Source organism: Anguilla rostrata, chromosome 3 (genome assembly GCF_018555375.3).
Source record: "Anguilla rostrata isolate EN2019 chromosome 3, ASM1855537v3, whole genome shotgun sequence".
NCBI classification, from domain to species: Eukaryota; Metazoa; Chordata; class Actinopteri; order Anguilliformes; family Anguillidae; genus Anguilla; species Anguilla rostrata.
The window spans coordinates 30,146,783-30,163,760 of NC_057935.1; the positions used below are offsets into that span (position 1 = coordinate 30,146,783).

At 37.9% G+C, this 16,978-nt stretch overlaps 1 protein-coding gene across 4 annotated transcripts in view; it reads left to right on the plus strand.

The window, feature by feature from the left end:
• fastkd1 (FAST kinase domains 1) overlaps positions 1-16,461 on the plus strand; it is a 97,983-nt gene extending 81,522 nt beyond the window's left edge. For all 4 annotated transcript variants that reach the window (XR_010329238.1, XM_064329872.1, XM_064329873.1 and 1 more), the window contains one exon: positions 14,435-16,461. Coding sequence is in view for 3 of the 4 variants with exons in the window: in XM_064329872.1 (XP_064185942.1) it covers positions 14,435-14,527 (93 nt within the window). In the remaining variant the exon portion in view is untranslated. The remainder of the gene's footprint in view (positions 1-14,434) is intronic.
• The last annotated feature ends 517 nt before the right edge of the window (positions 16,462-16,978 follow it).

Consider the following 16,978-nt stretch of genomic DNA (forward strand, 5'->3'; position numbering starts at 1 on the left):
TGCATAGATGCAGTGAGTCTATAGTCACTTGATGAGAGAGCTATGTATAATTGAGTGTTGTCTGCATAGTTATGGCAAGCGATTTTGTTCTTTGCATAATGAGGCCAAGCGGGAGCATGTAGAGGTTGAATAAAAGAGGTCCCAGAATTGAGCCTTGAGGTACCCCACACGTCATGCTAGTTCGCTCAGATATGTAGTTACCAATGGAAACAAAATAGTCCCTGTCTTGCAGATAGGACCTGAACCAATCTAAGACTATGCCGGAGAGTCCAACCCAGTTTTCCAGTCTGTCTAGTAGTATTGAATGGTCGACAGTATCAAAAGCAGCACTAAGATCCAGTGACACTAGGATTGAAATTTTGCCGGAATCAGTGTTCATGCGAATGATGATACAAGTTTATTCAATAGGATAAACCCCTTGAGATCTCGTTTTCGAGGGGGTCCTACCAAACAATACAAGCAAAAGACAAGAAACAAATCAAATATATTAAAGTAATAAGAGAGACAAAAACAATAACCAATTCCACAGTCACACTGCTACTAAGACAATCTACACCAAACATCAGATAAATGAGTACGTTGGTGAATACGTAAGGAATAAACCATGACGTGCTGTCCCGTTATTGGAAAATGTACGACGGGGGTGGTGACCAGCCCCGAAGTACATTATTTTCCAATAATGGGACAGCCTGGAGGGGTTTATTCCACTTATACAACGGGTTACCAACAATAACTATATATGGTTACTTTAATATTTATTGATATTTATCGACTTAATTGGCTGAAAATGAAATATTCTTCCGCGGCCGTTTGAACATATTATTTTACCGTTGTCAAGCAAAACTTTGGTTGGTTGTTCTATTTGGACCGTTGTTATGCAAAAACTCTGGTTGGTAGTTCTTTTTGCACCGTTGTTAATCAAAAACCTTTGGTCATTAATTCTATGAAAACGATTCCATCAAGAAAAATAGTTCCTCCTCGTTTTATACCATACAATTAGCACCAATTTTGGTCATTACATTATTTAAGAAAACTGCATGAACTCAATAACTCAATCAAATTAATCTCCCTAGCTCTTTCTTGCTTTTTAAAATGGTGCAGTCTCGCAGTGTAGACATTCTGTTTTTCCATGACACTCCATGAAACCGGGTTTTGATGCCAGTTAGCTTTATAATGGTTTCGCCGTCACTTGTCACCTAGCCAATATTAAAATTCTGGGTTTTAAGCCAGAGTGGTTTCACAGCATGCTTGTTATCCCGGCTAGCTAGCTAGCTAGCCAACTATTGAATTGTATTCATAACAGCGGTTACTACAAACGCAATCCTTTACAACGGTATGGATGAAAATGCGTCCCGTAGCCATTACTTAAATACGGAACGCCTATTCGACTGTCAAAATAAGGGACGATTCCGTATTTTGTCGGATTGTTGGCATTCCTAAATGAAGCCAGTAACTAGAACCGTGATTCATCATTGCCATAAATTGCGAAATTGGACAATGAAAAGGGGAGGGGACGTAACAACAATTGAAAACCGAAAGAATAATGTTGCTGTTTTAACTGCTTTAGAATGCTGGATTTTGTAGCACATTGATTTTAGAACTGTTAAAAGGCCTGAGGTGTCCCTTTACTGAGAAATAATGCACACCCTTTGGACCAATCAGAATCGAGTATTCAGCCAAGCCATTGTAAAAAACCACTTGATGGCCACAAAGAGGCCGTGAACAAGTAGGCCTAATTGCCCAACAAAGATATAGCCTAATAAAGAATAAGCAGTATTGAATATAAGCTACTGTAAATTGTATATTATTATAGGTATAGCATCATCTGAAACATGAACAATTTAACTGAAAATAAGAAGACAAACCTTTTTTAAACATGTGAAGTGAAGTCAAGGATCATATGTTTGAAGGTAAGTTATTCCAGTCTGAAGGGAGCCCTAAATAGTCGAAGTTTGAAAACTATTCTAAAATCTTTTTTTTTTAAAGTTCAAACCTAAATTTGAGCATTCGAATATTAGTTTTGGATCCCGCATTTTGTAATTAACATGAGGCTTTAATTTTATGCGGCGAATCATGTTCATGCACGCAAGGTTCATTTCCTGTGCTAACGTTACTTCCTCTGTCAACAAAAAACGTCCTGCCCTGGACCCAGAACAAGTGGATCGTCTGGTTTTCCTTGCCAGTATCTCCGGTGATACTTTCAGCTCCATGGACACCTAACGTTACTGGTAGCCTCGCAAGCCAGTCTCTCTTTTCACTTTGTTCAACAGATCTGGTCAGCTAACAATTTAGGCTAAATAATGTTCCCATGGCAGGCTATGTTTCCTTTCTGTTCTGAAGATTTTGATAAAATTGGATGATGAAAGAAGTTAAACAAACTAAACAGTAAGTAATTTATGTTGTTTTAGGCTACAGGTATTAGCCGTTTGAATAGTTTTTGTGTTAACAAATAAACAGGGATTTCCTATAAACAATCATTTCATTGTGATTAATAAATGATTAATAAAATAAAAAAGTTGTGCCAAATTACATCCACGAGAAAGTGCTTTATTCATTTGTGCATTAAGCTATAGAAACTGCAGGGGCTCATTTATAAAATTAACTTGTGTGAATATGCCAAGTGAAGACCTGACATAGAGCTACAACCGTTTCCACGGTCAAATCGAGTCATGTTTAAATTTTATAAATCACTACTTTGACGTGATTTTCTACGTACGCGCCACACAGTTGATCTAAAATACGTTTTATAAATGAAGCCCCAGATGTAGCAACCTAGTATGAAAGTTCACTGAAGTCCTCTATTCTACTGGCCGCTTGTGGAAAATAATGCTCAGGCCAGTTTAGAGGGAGCGTTACGTGCATATTGCACCCGACAATAAGCAGCTTATTTTTGTGAATTATAGGCAAATGATATTCGAATATATTCGAACTCTAATTACAAAAGCTAATATTCGAACTCAATTTCATGGCACTTTTGACAGCTTCAGTGGTTTTACGCATAGAGATGTCTCTTTTGAGACTGAGTGGTCATATATTGTCTTGGACAATTCGTTTGTGAAATATACGTGCATTTGTGATGTTCACGGCATTGTCGCCCTTTTTAGTACAGTCTGGCTTGATTGACAATTAATTTATTCAATAGGCGAGAGTATAAGCTTTCTAACGATGTATAGCATGTCTAATTTTGCTTTTGGAATAGCGTTTTATAGGTCAGCGTAATCGAACGTTTCGTTATCGCATTCATTTACGTAAAAAAAAGTAAAAGCAAAAGACGCTGCACCTAACAAAACATTGTCAATGATTTTTTGTAATTTCTTGGAAAATACTATTATTATTGAGGACTTCTGAGCATAGCTAAGCCATATGTTTGCTGATAGACCTAGCTGACATCGTTTTCTGGTGTAAGACAGAAGCGGATAGAACTACAGTACTGTGCAAAAGTCTTAGGCACCCTAGATTTTTAAATATAATATATAGTATATATTTGGTCTTAGATGTTTATTTTTTGTTTTCTGCATTAGTGTGTCAGTAGAAAAGATTTCCAAACATGAATTTTACAAAAAATGAAATTTTACAGATACATTTTTGTATTTTGTTAAATAATGTTATATTTTAAGTAGAGCCCGACCGATGTATCGGTTTGGCCGATATATCGGCCATTATTTGACTTTTGACGACATCGGGGTCGGCAGTTATGCAGCCGATGTGTCCCGATTTTTAAATAAGTATAATAAACAAAAAAAACATTGATTATTTATCTGTACTTGTCTGTTTGAATGTTGTAATTGCTATTTACTAGAATTATCCAGTAGAGGGAGCTCTAATACAAGTGTGAACTGCAGCAGCTGACGCGCTACTTCTGTAATAAGACGTTTGTCACTCGTGCCTCATCCAGTATTCTCCACTGCAAGACCTGTCTGCACAGATTCGATTGCCGCAATAAAGGTATGTATATTTAGTGAAAGTTTTTAATTAAATGCGTTTATACAACCACTATGTTTATCAATCCTCATTATCAAGCAAGCGAGCTAGCTAACATATTTGGTTCACTTTAGCAAGCTAGCTGGCTAGCAAGCCTTTCTGAAGTGGCAGTGAGCACATAAGCAGCATAGGATCTACATTTACAGAGGACATCACTGTATTCTCAAATAAATAACCAGCCAAAATAAAATGGTGATTGAATGCATCACACATTCGTTTTTTTATCTGAGATAATGATATTAGCTACTATATGATGCTGTGTCAATAGCCAACGTGTTATTGCGAGCTAGTGTGTCATCTAGTCACACGTCAGAGCGCATTGTAGTTATTTTCACCACCGAATTCTTATGGACAGAGAAGCTCGCTAGATAAAGTCTTACTCTTTGAGATCATGTAGTAGGAATAAAATAAGAAAATATAATTCATTTACTGAGAATAGATACTAAGAAATAATAATAAATTAATAACAACAACAATAATAATAATATTCATAAAAATACATGTTTGAAACTGGAAAACTGATTTTTTTAAATTATTTTTTTATAGATGGCTGGAAAAGAAAGGAGTAAAAGCAAGGTGTGGAGTTATTTTGATTTCACACACTTAAAGATGGTGTTAATATATATATATTTAATTGAATATCATCTTTTACATTTTTTTATCTAAAAAGTTCTTTGTGTGTTTATTTTTATTTGTTTGCTTTAAGTTAAATGTTCTTAAATATAGAAACTTTAATAAAATATAAGTTTTTCAAATTGATTTGAAAATGTTGCACTTTTTGACAAAATATCTGTCAAAACATCGGTAATCGATGGGCTAGGACTCTCAAATCGGGATCGGCATTGGACCCAAAAATCTGGCATCGGTCGGGCTCTAATTTTAAGTAATAAGCCGCGTTTCCACCGCAGGAACTATACCCCGGAACTAGGAACCTTTTGAGGAACTCAGTGCGTTTCCACCGCAGGAACTAGGGTCTAAATTTAGTTCTGGGGGCTTTGTTTTACCCCCCAAAAGGTTCCTGCTCGGGGGGTAGTACTTTCCGAAAGTACAGGAACCTTTTGGGTGGAGCTTGCAGCGCTGAACATTTCTGATTGGTCGAGTACTCACGGGATTTTTTTGTGTCTATTTTCAGGCGCCATGTTTGAAAATATGCAGGCGCAAACCATTATTTTCATAATAACTTCAAATCAAACTTGTATGTTATGCGGCGCAGTAGCCTACTTTTGGTTATAGCCTGCCAATGTCTTGGAATTATAACGTGTGCTCTTCTGTTCTTTTCTTGCTTTAGTATTTGTTTTATAAAATGCTAAGCATTCGTGCTGGGACAGCATATTACGTACTAAAACATTCAAACTGATTAATTCGGTTGCTGAATATTTTCTTCCGGATTTTCTTAGCCCGTTGTAATTGACTCAAAACGTTTGATACAGTTATGTGAGGTATGCGGTAGTTCTGCGTAATTCACATTGGTGATACAGTAAAAGCAAACTGGAAATCACCTTCCGCACTTTTTGTCAGGGTAAAATAACAGGTTAATTCTAGTAATCGTACCTTTAGCTTTTTCAGACTGCCGTAATTTTACTCTGCCATTCTTCAATTCCACAAAAAGACCAGGAAGACTATGGACTAATTTATGGTGCATGGTTCGCATCTGGAGGGCACACTTCGCTGCTCGGCTAGCAGTAACTTCGAAGGAAAACAAACGGTGGCTGTACCACTACTAATTTAAATTTTCACGCAAGTCCGAGTTTTCGTTCTATTCTTGTCATTTTGCGATTAGCCTATATGGAATTGACGATGAGAAAGTAATCAAACAGCAAATTGTTTACAACGTGTGCATGTTTTCTGCTGTTGTTGCCAGTTAGCCTATATTGGAAATGTTTATGCATTCTGTCGCTTCGGATGTCAAGACATGAAAGCGAATGTTCGCATAAAAACATAATGAATGTGTTTGAGAGGATATATAAAACAGTTACAATCTGACTATTGGCCTGTTATATCCTATTTGTTGCATAACGGTCCAAGTTCAACTACCAACGACAGTTTTGCTTGACAGCGGTAAAATATGCCCAAACGGCTGCAGAAGAATATTTCAATTTCATGTGATTAAATCGATAAAAATCAATAAATACAAAAGTAACCATATATAGTCATTGTTGGTAACCCGTTGTATATAAGTGGAATAAACCCCTCCGGGCTGTCCCGGTTATTAGAAAATAATGTAGGCTACTTCGGTGGTAGTATGGGATTACAGAAGAAATCATGACAGATGGACCGACGACAACGCCGCTTTTTCATACGTCAGTGGGCTAATTTGCCTAATCTTCGCGGGACTTTAGACCCCGGTGGAAACGCAGACAACCATTGGCTGAAGGAACTTTTAGTTCCTGGTAAAGTAGTTCCTGGGACTGAAAGTTCCGGGTAATTTTGGTGGAAACGCGGCTATAGACTACTTTTCAGATAAAAACTTGATCAAGGGTCTCTGGGATTACCTGGAGAGCCAGAAGCAAGCGAAACAGCCAACATCTGCAGAAGAACAGTGGCAAGTTCTCCAAAATGCTTGGAACAACCTACCAGCCTATTTTCTTTGGTACACTGTCCTGCAGTTTTATAAGAGAATTGATGTAGTTTGAAAGGCGAAGGAGGGCCACACCGAACATTGATTTTATTTAGTTTCTAACTACTTACTGCTCTTTATATTATATTATATAACCTTTCATTTCATTATTTTTGAAAGCATCTTAGCTGTACAGCATTTTTTTTTACAGGTGCCTAAGACTTTTGCACAGTACTGTATATCATTGATTTCCTGTCTCGGTCTCTATCTACTGAAAACAATAAGATTTCATCATTGCTATGTAAGTATTACTACTTAAAATATTTTAGTTATATATACGTTATTTTTGAAATTGAGTGTCTTTAAATAGGTTAATGGTATTTTATAATGAGGATATTTCACACTGTAATGTAAGCATTAGTTGGTAGTCCAGTAGTTTTTGTGATGCATGCAACAGTGATGACAACAGTGTTTGAACATTGCCAAAACGTGGTGGACGGTTGAAAATTGTTTTCGTGTCCTCCCATCGCCGTACAAGAAAACATACGAGAGTACAGAGTATAGAAATACATACAAGAGTTAATTATTACACATTTAGGTACTGTACGGCATTGTGTGACAATATTTTTGCATTTTTTAAAAATCTGATAGCAATGTTTCATCTTAAACCATCATAAGGGGCTCCTTTATATGCTTTACAGTGGACAAAAAGCATTATATTCATTATTGGAGAGATTTTGGATATGTTTCTGGACCCCTAGCTATTTTACACCACTGTAATGATGGAAAGCTTGTAATTCCCACTCGAAATGATGCAACAGTGAGTTTCTTGAGTAAAAACAGTTGATATGTAGTGAAATACGTGAATATGTTGCGATTTACAGCAATGCGTAATTTGAACATTTTTGGTAGATTTGGAGACGCCGGGTACACAGCTTAGTTTTTGCTTCATAGATCTTTAGTAGTTCTACATATCCAGATCTTTAGTAGTTCTACATATCCACCCTTAGATTTTATGAACTTGTGGCAGGGTTTCCCCCAGAAAAGTTGTTAGGCCCGGTGGCAAGTATCTTTTGACGGAGGCCGGCGGCCTGGCGTGGGCCGGCAGCCAAGTGTCTTTTTTGATGGGGGCCGGCGCGGGCCAGCGACAGACTGATGGCAGCATTAAGGTAGGGCCCTATATTTTCTGTGATAACAGAATCACGGATGGAATCGCGGAATTGAGAATTTAAAAAAGCTATAACACAGATTCCATAGGGCCCTACATTAAGTCAGTGCTAAAAGCTGACTGGAGATTTGAAAATATAACTACGTAATGTGAATGCTGTTATATACAAGTCATTTATTCAACACACATTTTAAAAAATCAACAACTATTTACAGAATAGCATAGTCTTACAAAGAATCTGTTACAAATAATCTGACAACAATGTACAGACTTGGAATGCTGTGTTTTCAACAACAACAAAAGAAATTAAATTAAATTAAATTAAATTAAAATAAATAATATCAAAGTTTTTGCACTCTACAAAAAACTTGTCCTGATTGGCTACTGATTCTTACAGTCTTGGAATGCTGGGCACATTTAAATAGGGATGGGAATCGCAAACCTGTTCCAAGTTGTCCTATTCATTGGAATCGTATGGCTCCGAGCTTATCGATTCCGCTTGTCGAAGCCAGCATGTTTTACGACAGCTGCACATTGCAAAACAATGACGTAGCGCCTTGGAGAGGCACGCACGCAGGCAGCCTCTCTCAGGTGTTTGTTTTGGAGGCAGCTGTCACAACAAATTTGATCCGGGCTGCCAGCCTTGATACATTCTGTTGCGATAAAGATTCTAAGACAACTCGGCAATTTCTCTGGATTAACGGGTTATTTTCTAGCCTGAAATGCGATCGTATTACTGAATGGCTACACATGTCATGTAACGTGCAGGTAGTTGGCTATCTCCCTGGATATGAAGTAGACTATATGTTTTTACCAATAAATAATAATAATAAATGTGATTTTATCCATGGAAATAGCTGTACAAAAAGGCAAAACAAATGTCGTGTTTGCGATTGCCGTCGTAGATGTCAGAAGGAAATGTCACTGACAAAAAAAAAAAGTTTGCTGTCTTTGCAGTGGTTTGGGCTGGAAACGAGCTGTAAGAGCGGGATATGCACAACACTGCCTACTTATTGGCTACTGAATCTTACAACAATGTACAGCCTTGGAATCTGTGTTACTGACTGTTTGGCTAGCTAGCTAAGTTAGCTAAATGACCACGTTGTCGTACACATCAATGTCACCAAGCTAACATTATTAATAAACAAGTGAAGTCGTTATTTAGATGGCGATTAATAAATCATGTAATGTTACAATGTATCGAACGTTACATTCATGCTACTAGTTAAACGTTACCTACACGCTGCTTAAGTTAATGTAAAAAGAATGTACTTACCAATGAGATGAAGTGATAACACAGTTTGTAACGAGGTTAGTTAGCCTACTAAAGAAATGGTGCCTTGCTAGGTACCGTTAGCTTGGGATAGTTGGAAGCATAAGTGTTGAACGTCACTCTATGCACAATGAGGGTAAAGAACAGACCTGCTGTTTTCCTATAGTGCGTTCATGTTTTAACCAACAGATGTCGCTGGTGAGCTTTCCAACCAAGCCGCCCCACTGTACCTGTAGTTTAAAAAACATCTTAAAAATACATTTTTTTTAAAAATCCCTGATGCTTAGGCAATTTAGGCCCGGCGGGCTGCTGGGCTTGCAATACACTGGCGGAAACCCTGTTGTGGTCAAGAAGTTTTTGATCCAGGACAGGTATGCTTTAACCTGCTGTATATATGCAATCTCTCAGTATTTCATTGCGAACTAAAAAAAAGTGTGAATTTATTTTAGATTTTTCACCTAGACAATTGCATTTGTGGCACTTTATTTATGCCAAAATTATGAATATAAAGTAATCTAAGCTAGCATTGTAAATGGTACAAATGTCTTGCTTCATTTAAGCCATTTTCCAAGTCTCTGTGGTGTACACATCTGGAGTTATAAAGCTTTAAATAGGATACCCCCTAAATGGGCAAGGAATGGCCAGATTTGGCATGTGCGCTAAGGGGTTAAGATGTTGTACAGTTTCCTCAAGAGTTTTGTAGTCAATGGCATTAAACTGGGTCATGTTTATCAAGTTACTTTTGTATGAATGTAATGGTGATACATTTTTGTTTGGCATGGAACTATTGATAGATTGTCTAATGTTTTGAATTTTATCCCTAAAGAAGGAGGTACACACATTGCATTTATCGGCATATAGGAGTTCAGGAGCTATTTGTGCCGGGGGGTTGGTCAGCCTATCAACACTGGCAAAGAGTGTGTGCATTATTAAAGTTTTTGTTAATGATGTCAGAGAAAAATGATTGTCTAGCACTTTTCAATTCTAGATTGTAGGAATGAAGTCTGTCTTTATAGATGTCATAGTGAATGTGGAGCTTAGTTTTTCACCATTTACGTTCAGCTTTCCGGCACTCTTTTTTCTGGATCTTTACAGATGCGGCATTTCTCAACAGTGCTTTTTGCTTACCAGAAGTTGATTTCACCCCCAATGACATCAATAATGTTTACAATTTTAGAATTGAAATTATCTAAGAGATCATTAACAGAGGCTGAGTCAGAGGTTAGAGACAGGGAAATAGTTTCCATAAACAGTGCAGTGGTATTCTCATTGATATATCATTTTTTAACTGTTTTTGATCAGAGCAACAACAATAGCCGTAACAAATGATGACTTAAAACCCCTTGTGATAAATAAATCTAAGGTGTGCACTTTGTTTGGGTGGGCCCAGAAACATGTTGAGACAGTCCAAAGGTGTCAAGTTATTTAGTTCTTTGGCATTGTTATCGTTGGGGTTGTCAACATGGATGTTAAAATCTCCTGATATAGATAGACAGTCATATTCCATGGAGATTATGGACAGTAGTTCAGCGAACTCATCGAAGAAACTACTAGAATATTTTGGCGGTCTGTATACAATCAGGAGTAAAACACGAGGGGAACATTTCAGTATAGCAGCAAGATATTCAAACGATGAAAAGTCTCCAAATGATACCTGACTACATTGAAATACATCTGAAAAAATAACAGCTACTCCTCCCCCTTTCTTATCAACTCTGGGGGCATCAATGAAGTTAAAATGTGGGGGTGCTGATTCAGCAAGAACAACCGCTCTGTTCAAATCAAGCCAAGTTTCAGTAAGGAACACAAAATCTAATTTATGACTAATAATCAGGTCACTGATTAGGAAAGATTTATTTGAGAGTGATCTTACATTAAGTAGTGCCACTTTAATGGTTTAAGTAACAGAGTGTAGGGACACTATGGGCTGTTGAGGAACAGCTATTAGGTTTGATGTACTTACAGTATGTTCTGAGTGCTGATTGCTTGGTCTAGTAGTAATCAAAACCGTAATAACAGCGTTTACACTTAGTTTGATAGCCAGCGCTAGACAGTGCTGGCTAAACAATAATAGTATTTTCCCAGAAATTACGAAATATCCTTGAACACGTTTCGTTAGGTGCAGCGTATTTGTATGCTAACAGAGTGAATGCGTAAGTGAATGCGATGCTAAGAATATTTTCTGTTACGCTGACCTATAAAACGCTATTCCAAAAGCAGAATTAGACATGTTATACATCGTTAGAAAGCTTATACTCTCGCCTACTGAATAAATGAATTGTCAATCAAGCCAGACTGTACTAAAAAGGGTGACGACGCCGTAAACAACAGGTGTGGTATTACGCACAGCTATTTTGTAAGATACCCAGGCGTCACAGATACGCGTATATTTCCCAAACGGATTGTCCAAGACAATATATGACCACGTGGTCTCAAATGGGACATCTCTACACGTAAAACAGTAAGCTTTTATATTTCTTCAATATTTAGTCCCAGATATTGACTGTAGAATGACATGGTATCATTTTTAAAAACTTTTTAAGCCATAACTTTTTTTTTTTCGTTATTCAGTGAGCAGCGTTTTCACTGCTGTATAGGCATATCTTAGGGCTATTGTCGGGTTTATCTTGTTGCTATGACGGAATACGATTTTTTAGTGGTGAAAGAATATTTTTATGAATGCCAAGATAGACAATATTGTCCATTATGTCAAGGGTGGGGGGTGTTTTTTAGATGAGACTGCAGGGAGGGGGTGCGTGTTAAATGAATGACCAGAGCGACAATGGTGGGGCTGCGAAACTCCGTTTTCGGCATAGTTGTCGTGTGTCATCTACTAATGAAACTAAAACAACGCGTTTCTGTTTTTATCTCACACGTTGGTTGCAGTAGCACCGAATGTTTGATAAGTCGTTGCCGAATTCGACTTATTGTCCCTGATAATAGAGTCACCGATGATGAGCGTTTGGAGGAGGTGAGGATTGCGACCTAGTTTCCCGCGGTGGAGATGGACCCCGGGAGCTAGCCGTAGCCCTAACCTTGTGATCGGGAGGTCGAGCTAGTGGCTCAGAGCAACGGACCATGGGCAGTGGCCAGCGCTGGGCTAGGGGCCGGTGCCTTTTGACAGCTCGGAGTGCCGGGCTGTGGACGATGGGGAACGCCTGGCTACAGACAATTGGGGGAAAGTTGGGTCTGGCCAGCCAAAGAGGGGAACTTCTGCAAGTCCCAGATGTTAAATCTGTTCTCCAGTAGGATGTGTTTTAGTGGAGAGGGGAGAGAGAGGCGCTTGCCCCTGCGCTTTCCCCTAGAGGTAATGGACCAGGGCACCGCTTGGCTAGGAGTTGAGCTAGCCGAAACTTTAGGTCTAGTGCCCAGGTGGGACCACAGTCGTGAGACTGGATAGGGGCAGCCTCAGGACACGGAGCGGTGAAATTAAGTGGAAGCCACGGCACAGTGCTATCCAGCTCTCCAGCAGTGGCGGAAGTTGGAGGGCTCAGGGCAATCATGGGGTCGAGGAGCAGCTCGTTGTTCTTTATCTGATGTAGCACTGATATTCTTCCCACTAATTCGGCGATTTTCTGGTCCCAGTGGTGACAGCCCTCACAAGCCGGCGGAGAGGTGAGTGGAGGCATAGTTACTCACCATCTACGGTTTTCTATATGAAATTCCCGGATCTGTAGCTATATTATGCGATGTAGGCGCTCTTCGGGTTTTCCCAGTGGATGTCACTGTAGAGAATAACAGCTCGCCGGTCTCTATTGCTGCTGGAATCCGAGGATTCTTCAATAGTCCCGCAAAATACCAAAAAATATAATAAATAAATAAAACATCAACTGTAATCGAAAATAGGCATAAAATGTTAAACGTCCATATTAAACGTCCGTATTATCTTATGTTATACATATTTATATTATTTTTCTTGAGAGGCGAAGAGCATACACAACAGTGACTGATGTCTCCGACTGATCTCCAGTGGATGGCTTCACAATTTAGCTAGGGACTAGTACAAAGACCAATCAATCAATCAAATTTAATTTGTATAGCATATTTTACAGCAGTTGTCACAATATACTTTACAGACAACTCTGGCCTAAACCCCCACAGGAGCAAGCCTAAGGCAACAGTGGCAAGGAAAAGCTCCCTGTGGCAGATGGGAAGAAACCTTGGAAGGAACCAGGCTCAAGGGGGAGACCCATCCTCCTCTGGTCGGCTCAGGGTGCTGACTGGTGACCGACATGTCAGTCAGTTTTATAGGGTTTATAATGTGGCTCAGAAGATGGGTGGGGCCGGGTGGCGGTGATGGGGAACAGCAGGTGGCGACAGATGTGAGCAGGGTGGAGGCAATGACGAAAGAGGGGCTGGACCACAGAGGTGGGGGAGACCAGTCGACTCTCGAAGCATGATTCACATCGAACCTGACACAGACCGGATTGATGGTTCATGATATGAAGATTTCTTCTTTGCGAAATTTTTAAATATCGGAAAATGTAGGCCACCGCATTTTATTGGCCAAATAATCTTTTTTCTTTTTGAACAGGCTTCTAATAGTCTTGGTTGCATGACTGTTGGTCAAACGGTTTACTATTTAATGAAATATTTGAATGTGCTCTATAGCACCACCACTAGGTTAATAGCTACCATGTTCTAATAAATCGCAAGTACACACATCCCTAACATGTCTACCGAGTTTCAAAAGTTTTCACCATACCATTTGGGAGATATAAGTGTTTTTTCAGGAGAAAAATAAATAATAAATTATTAATTTTAAAAAAACCTGTGCAAAAACAATAGAGTTCCAACAACTTCGCTGCTTGGACCCCTAATAATAATAAAAACCAGCACAAAAATAATAAGGTTCCAGCAGCTTCACTGCTTGGACCTTTAAGTACTACTTAAGGTTATTGCTGCTAATGGGGCTTCTACAAGTTACTGAATCACGGGGTGAATTTTTTGTTGGTTGAATCTTCTGTTAAAAACGAATGTCGTGTGTTATTTGTCACATGACATTAGATGAATCTACTCTTGGTGAGGACTAATATGTAATTCAATCAAATTGAACGGGTGTAATTTCTTTTTCACATCACTATATACTGTGCATGTGTGAGTATGTGTTCTGTTTGAGCACGTTGGCATCATTATGTTCTTGAAATGAACTGTAATGTGCTGTAATTCAACACCATTCCAAGAATTAACATGGCTGCCATGGTTCTTTGCAAAGACTTATTAGACAAGGTTTGAGATGTCGATGACATTCTTAATGGGATTTGTTTTAAAATGATTTTGACTGATTTTGCCATGGCAGTATTCTAAAATATTTATCATTGTAAAATACATTTGTTATGTATTCCTACCACAATAACCATACAAATAAGAATAATAACAATATAATGCAATTAATGGTACGGGGGGAATTTTTTCTTGGTAAAAATAATGACTATTGGGACTGTCATTTCAACAGGTTCCTCATTTTGAATGGAATTCAATGGAGCTCTCCACCAAGGATGCCTGGAAGGATTACTTGAGAAAGAAGATTTTTACAGAGCTGTCCTAATGTGTATATCAACTCAACAAAAATCGAATTCAGTAACAATTATGAAAGTGAATCCTGGCATCCCTGTGGTGAATCATTATCATTTTTGTGTATTCTTTGCAATGGATGACAGAGGTGACTTAGTTTCTAAAATATTGATTCTGACAATATCTGTAGTTTTTTCTCTGCAAATAAAATATTTGTCATAAAATACTCTCTTGTTATTTTCAACCACAAGGATAACAAACATGTATTGTTAAATATTCCAGAAGTCACGTGGCTATTCTGTTGAGAACACAATGCAGTTTACAAATGTTTGTCTATTTTTAAAAAATGCATTATGATCCAGTTTCTCAGAGATTGATTAAGCCTAGTCCTAAAGTATTTTAGTTAAACACAAGTTTAAGTTTGTTAAAATAAAGCATGAGAAATAGCATTTTCTGAAGCACCGGGATGTAAAAACTGTGCATAATAGCTGTGCATAAAAATGTCAGACTCTTGTAATAATCTGCCTACAATGTAATAAGTGTTGAGCGCATAATGTAGGCCTAATAACTTTAGCGTGTTATACACTGTTATTACATTATAGGCTCTATTTTCCGGCCATGGCGTGTTGAGAGCCGTCAAAATGGTGTTCCCTTTGGTAATTTCATGACTTGCACTGCGCCGTAGTGGGAGGGGTGACCTTCTGAGGATATGTCAGTCTATGTTGCAGTGCAATGCAATTTGTGTCATTTTCCGCCTGCCAGCTCAGACCACATTTATGGCGTAAACCTATTCAAAAGGCTATCAATGGTTTTCATGGATCATATGCGGTCTAATTTGACATTCATATAAATCCCAGAAGCAGAAAAAAATACTTTGCATTTATTGCTCATTGTCTCTTTTTTGATTATTTTAATTCCTGTATTTATTTCTATTTTTAATTGTGTATGGCTATTCTTCAGCCTGCATTGTGGTCCTTGGGGTACTGTGTCATTCTTTTTCTTACACCCATCTGTAATGAGAAGAATGAACTTGAACAATCTTTTCATTTTGATTGACTGTAGTTAAAATGATAGCTACAGCATTGGCACAAATTATGGATAGATTGCCTTTATAAACAGTTTGATGATTAATGCAGTATTTTGTAGCAATTGCTTTTTTGGATAATAAATATAAAATATAATGAACATAATATGAACATAAAATGAAAATGTAGAAATAATTAGCCTTTCAGTTAAACAAGTAATGATCATTATGAATTATTGTATGTATTAGTTCATACCAACATAATTGAGCTGTTTGTAAAATTTCTACCAGTAAGATTTGTTAATCAGCTTGAACATGTATTGCTTTGTCCAGTAGTTTTCTACATAAAATGCTAATATTCACATAAAGAGAAAAAAATTAACATTTTTTGGCTTGTATACTTTATTTCAAATTACTGATCACAGAATGTCATTAACGCATGTGGTCAAGAAGAAATTTTGAACTGGGGAGAACCAGCAAAATTGTGACAATTTTCACTTTTTACTCAATTACTTTCAAGTAGTTCACTCAATAGCTGTGAAATTGCACTACAAAGAGTGTGCACTTGTCAGCTACAAGAAGTCACATTAACTTAGATGTGATCACAAATGGTTTGTATACAATTTAAACAAATGTTTAACGTCCGATGTTACAATCGTAACGTGCAGGACAGTTGAAATACAGGTGCAGCATAGTAACAATGAAAAATAACTAAATAAATCGTTCATATCTGCAATATATACTGGACAAAACACTGTTGGTTGAAAAGATCATACTGTGCATGGGTTTTTAAACCAGCAACCAATTTTTTTCATTTATTGCCAAAAACGGTATGTATGTGGGATTAGGTGATTTTTGGTTTTGCTATGTTATATATACTGTACTCTTATTTTGTCTATGTAGTCATGTCAGTAGGGAAGAGTGAATAAACCTTTTTCAACAAATCTTGATTTTCTGCAGGCTTTAACTTATTTGTTGGCCAGTTGCTTACTAATCATGTGTGAGGTGGAAACCTGATTTTACCTGTTCTATACCCTTTTATATGTTTGTTCTATTTAAATTCTATATGTAGATAAACTTGCCGTTTTGTCGCTTGGCAATGTCTATGTGTGAGTAGTCCTAATACAAGTCACATCTGTGCCGATTTGGAATCGGGAGATAAATGATTGAAATATGTGTATTTAAAACAATGAAACCACAACTCATCCAATCCTGCTCTGTTCAGTAAAGACGTGTGGCAGGGCTCGGTCTGCGAGAGGAATTCAGGGTAATTGGAGGACCACGCTTACTGGTTAAGTAGGCACACACCTGGATGATGTTACAAATAAGTCCAGGATATAAAAGTGTGCTTCTTTCACAGTAGGCGTCTGAGACCGGGGATCCCCCACAATGGCGAGAGAGAGCATGTACAGGCAGAAAAGAGGCTGAAAAGTGTCCGTATGATTTCATTTATTTTGTCTT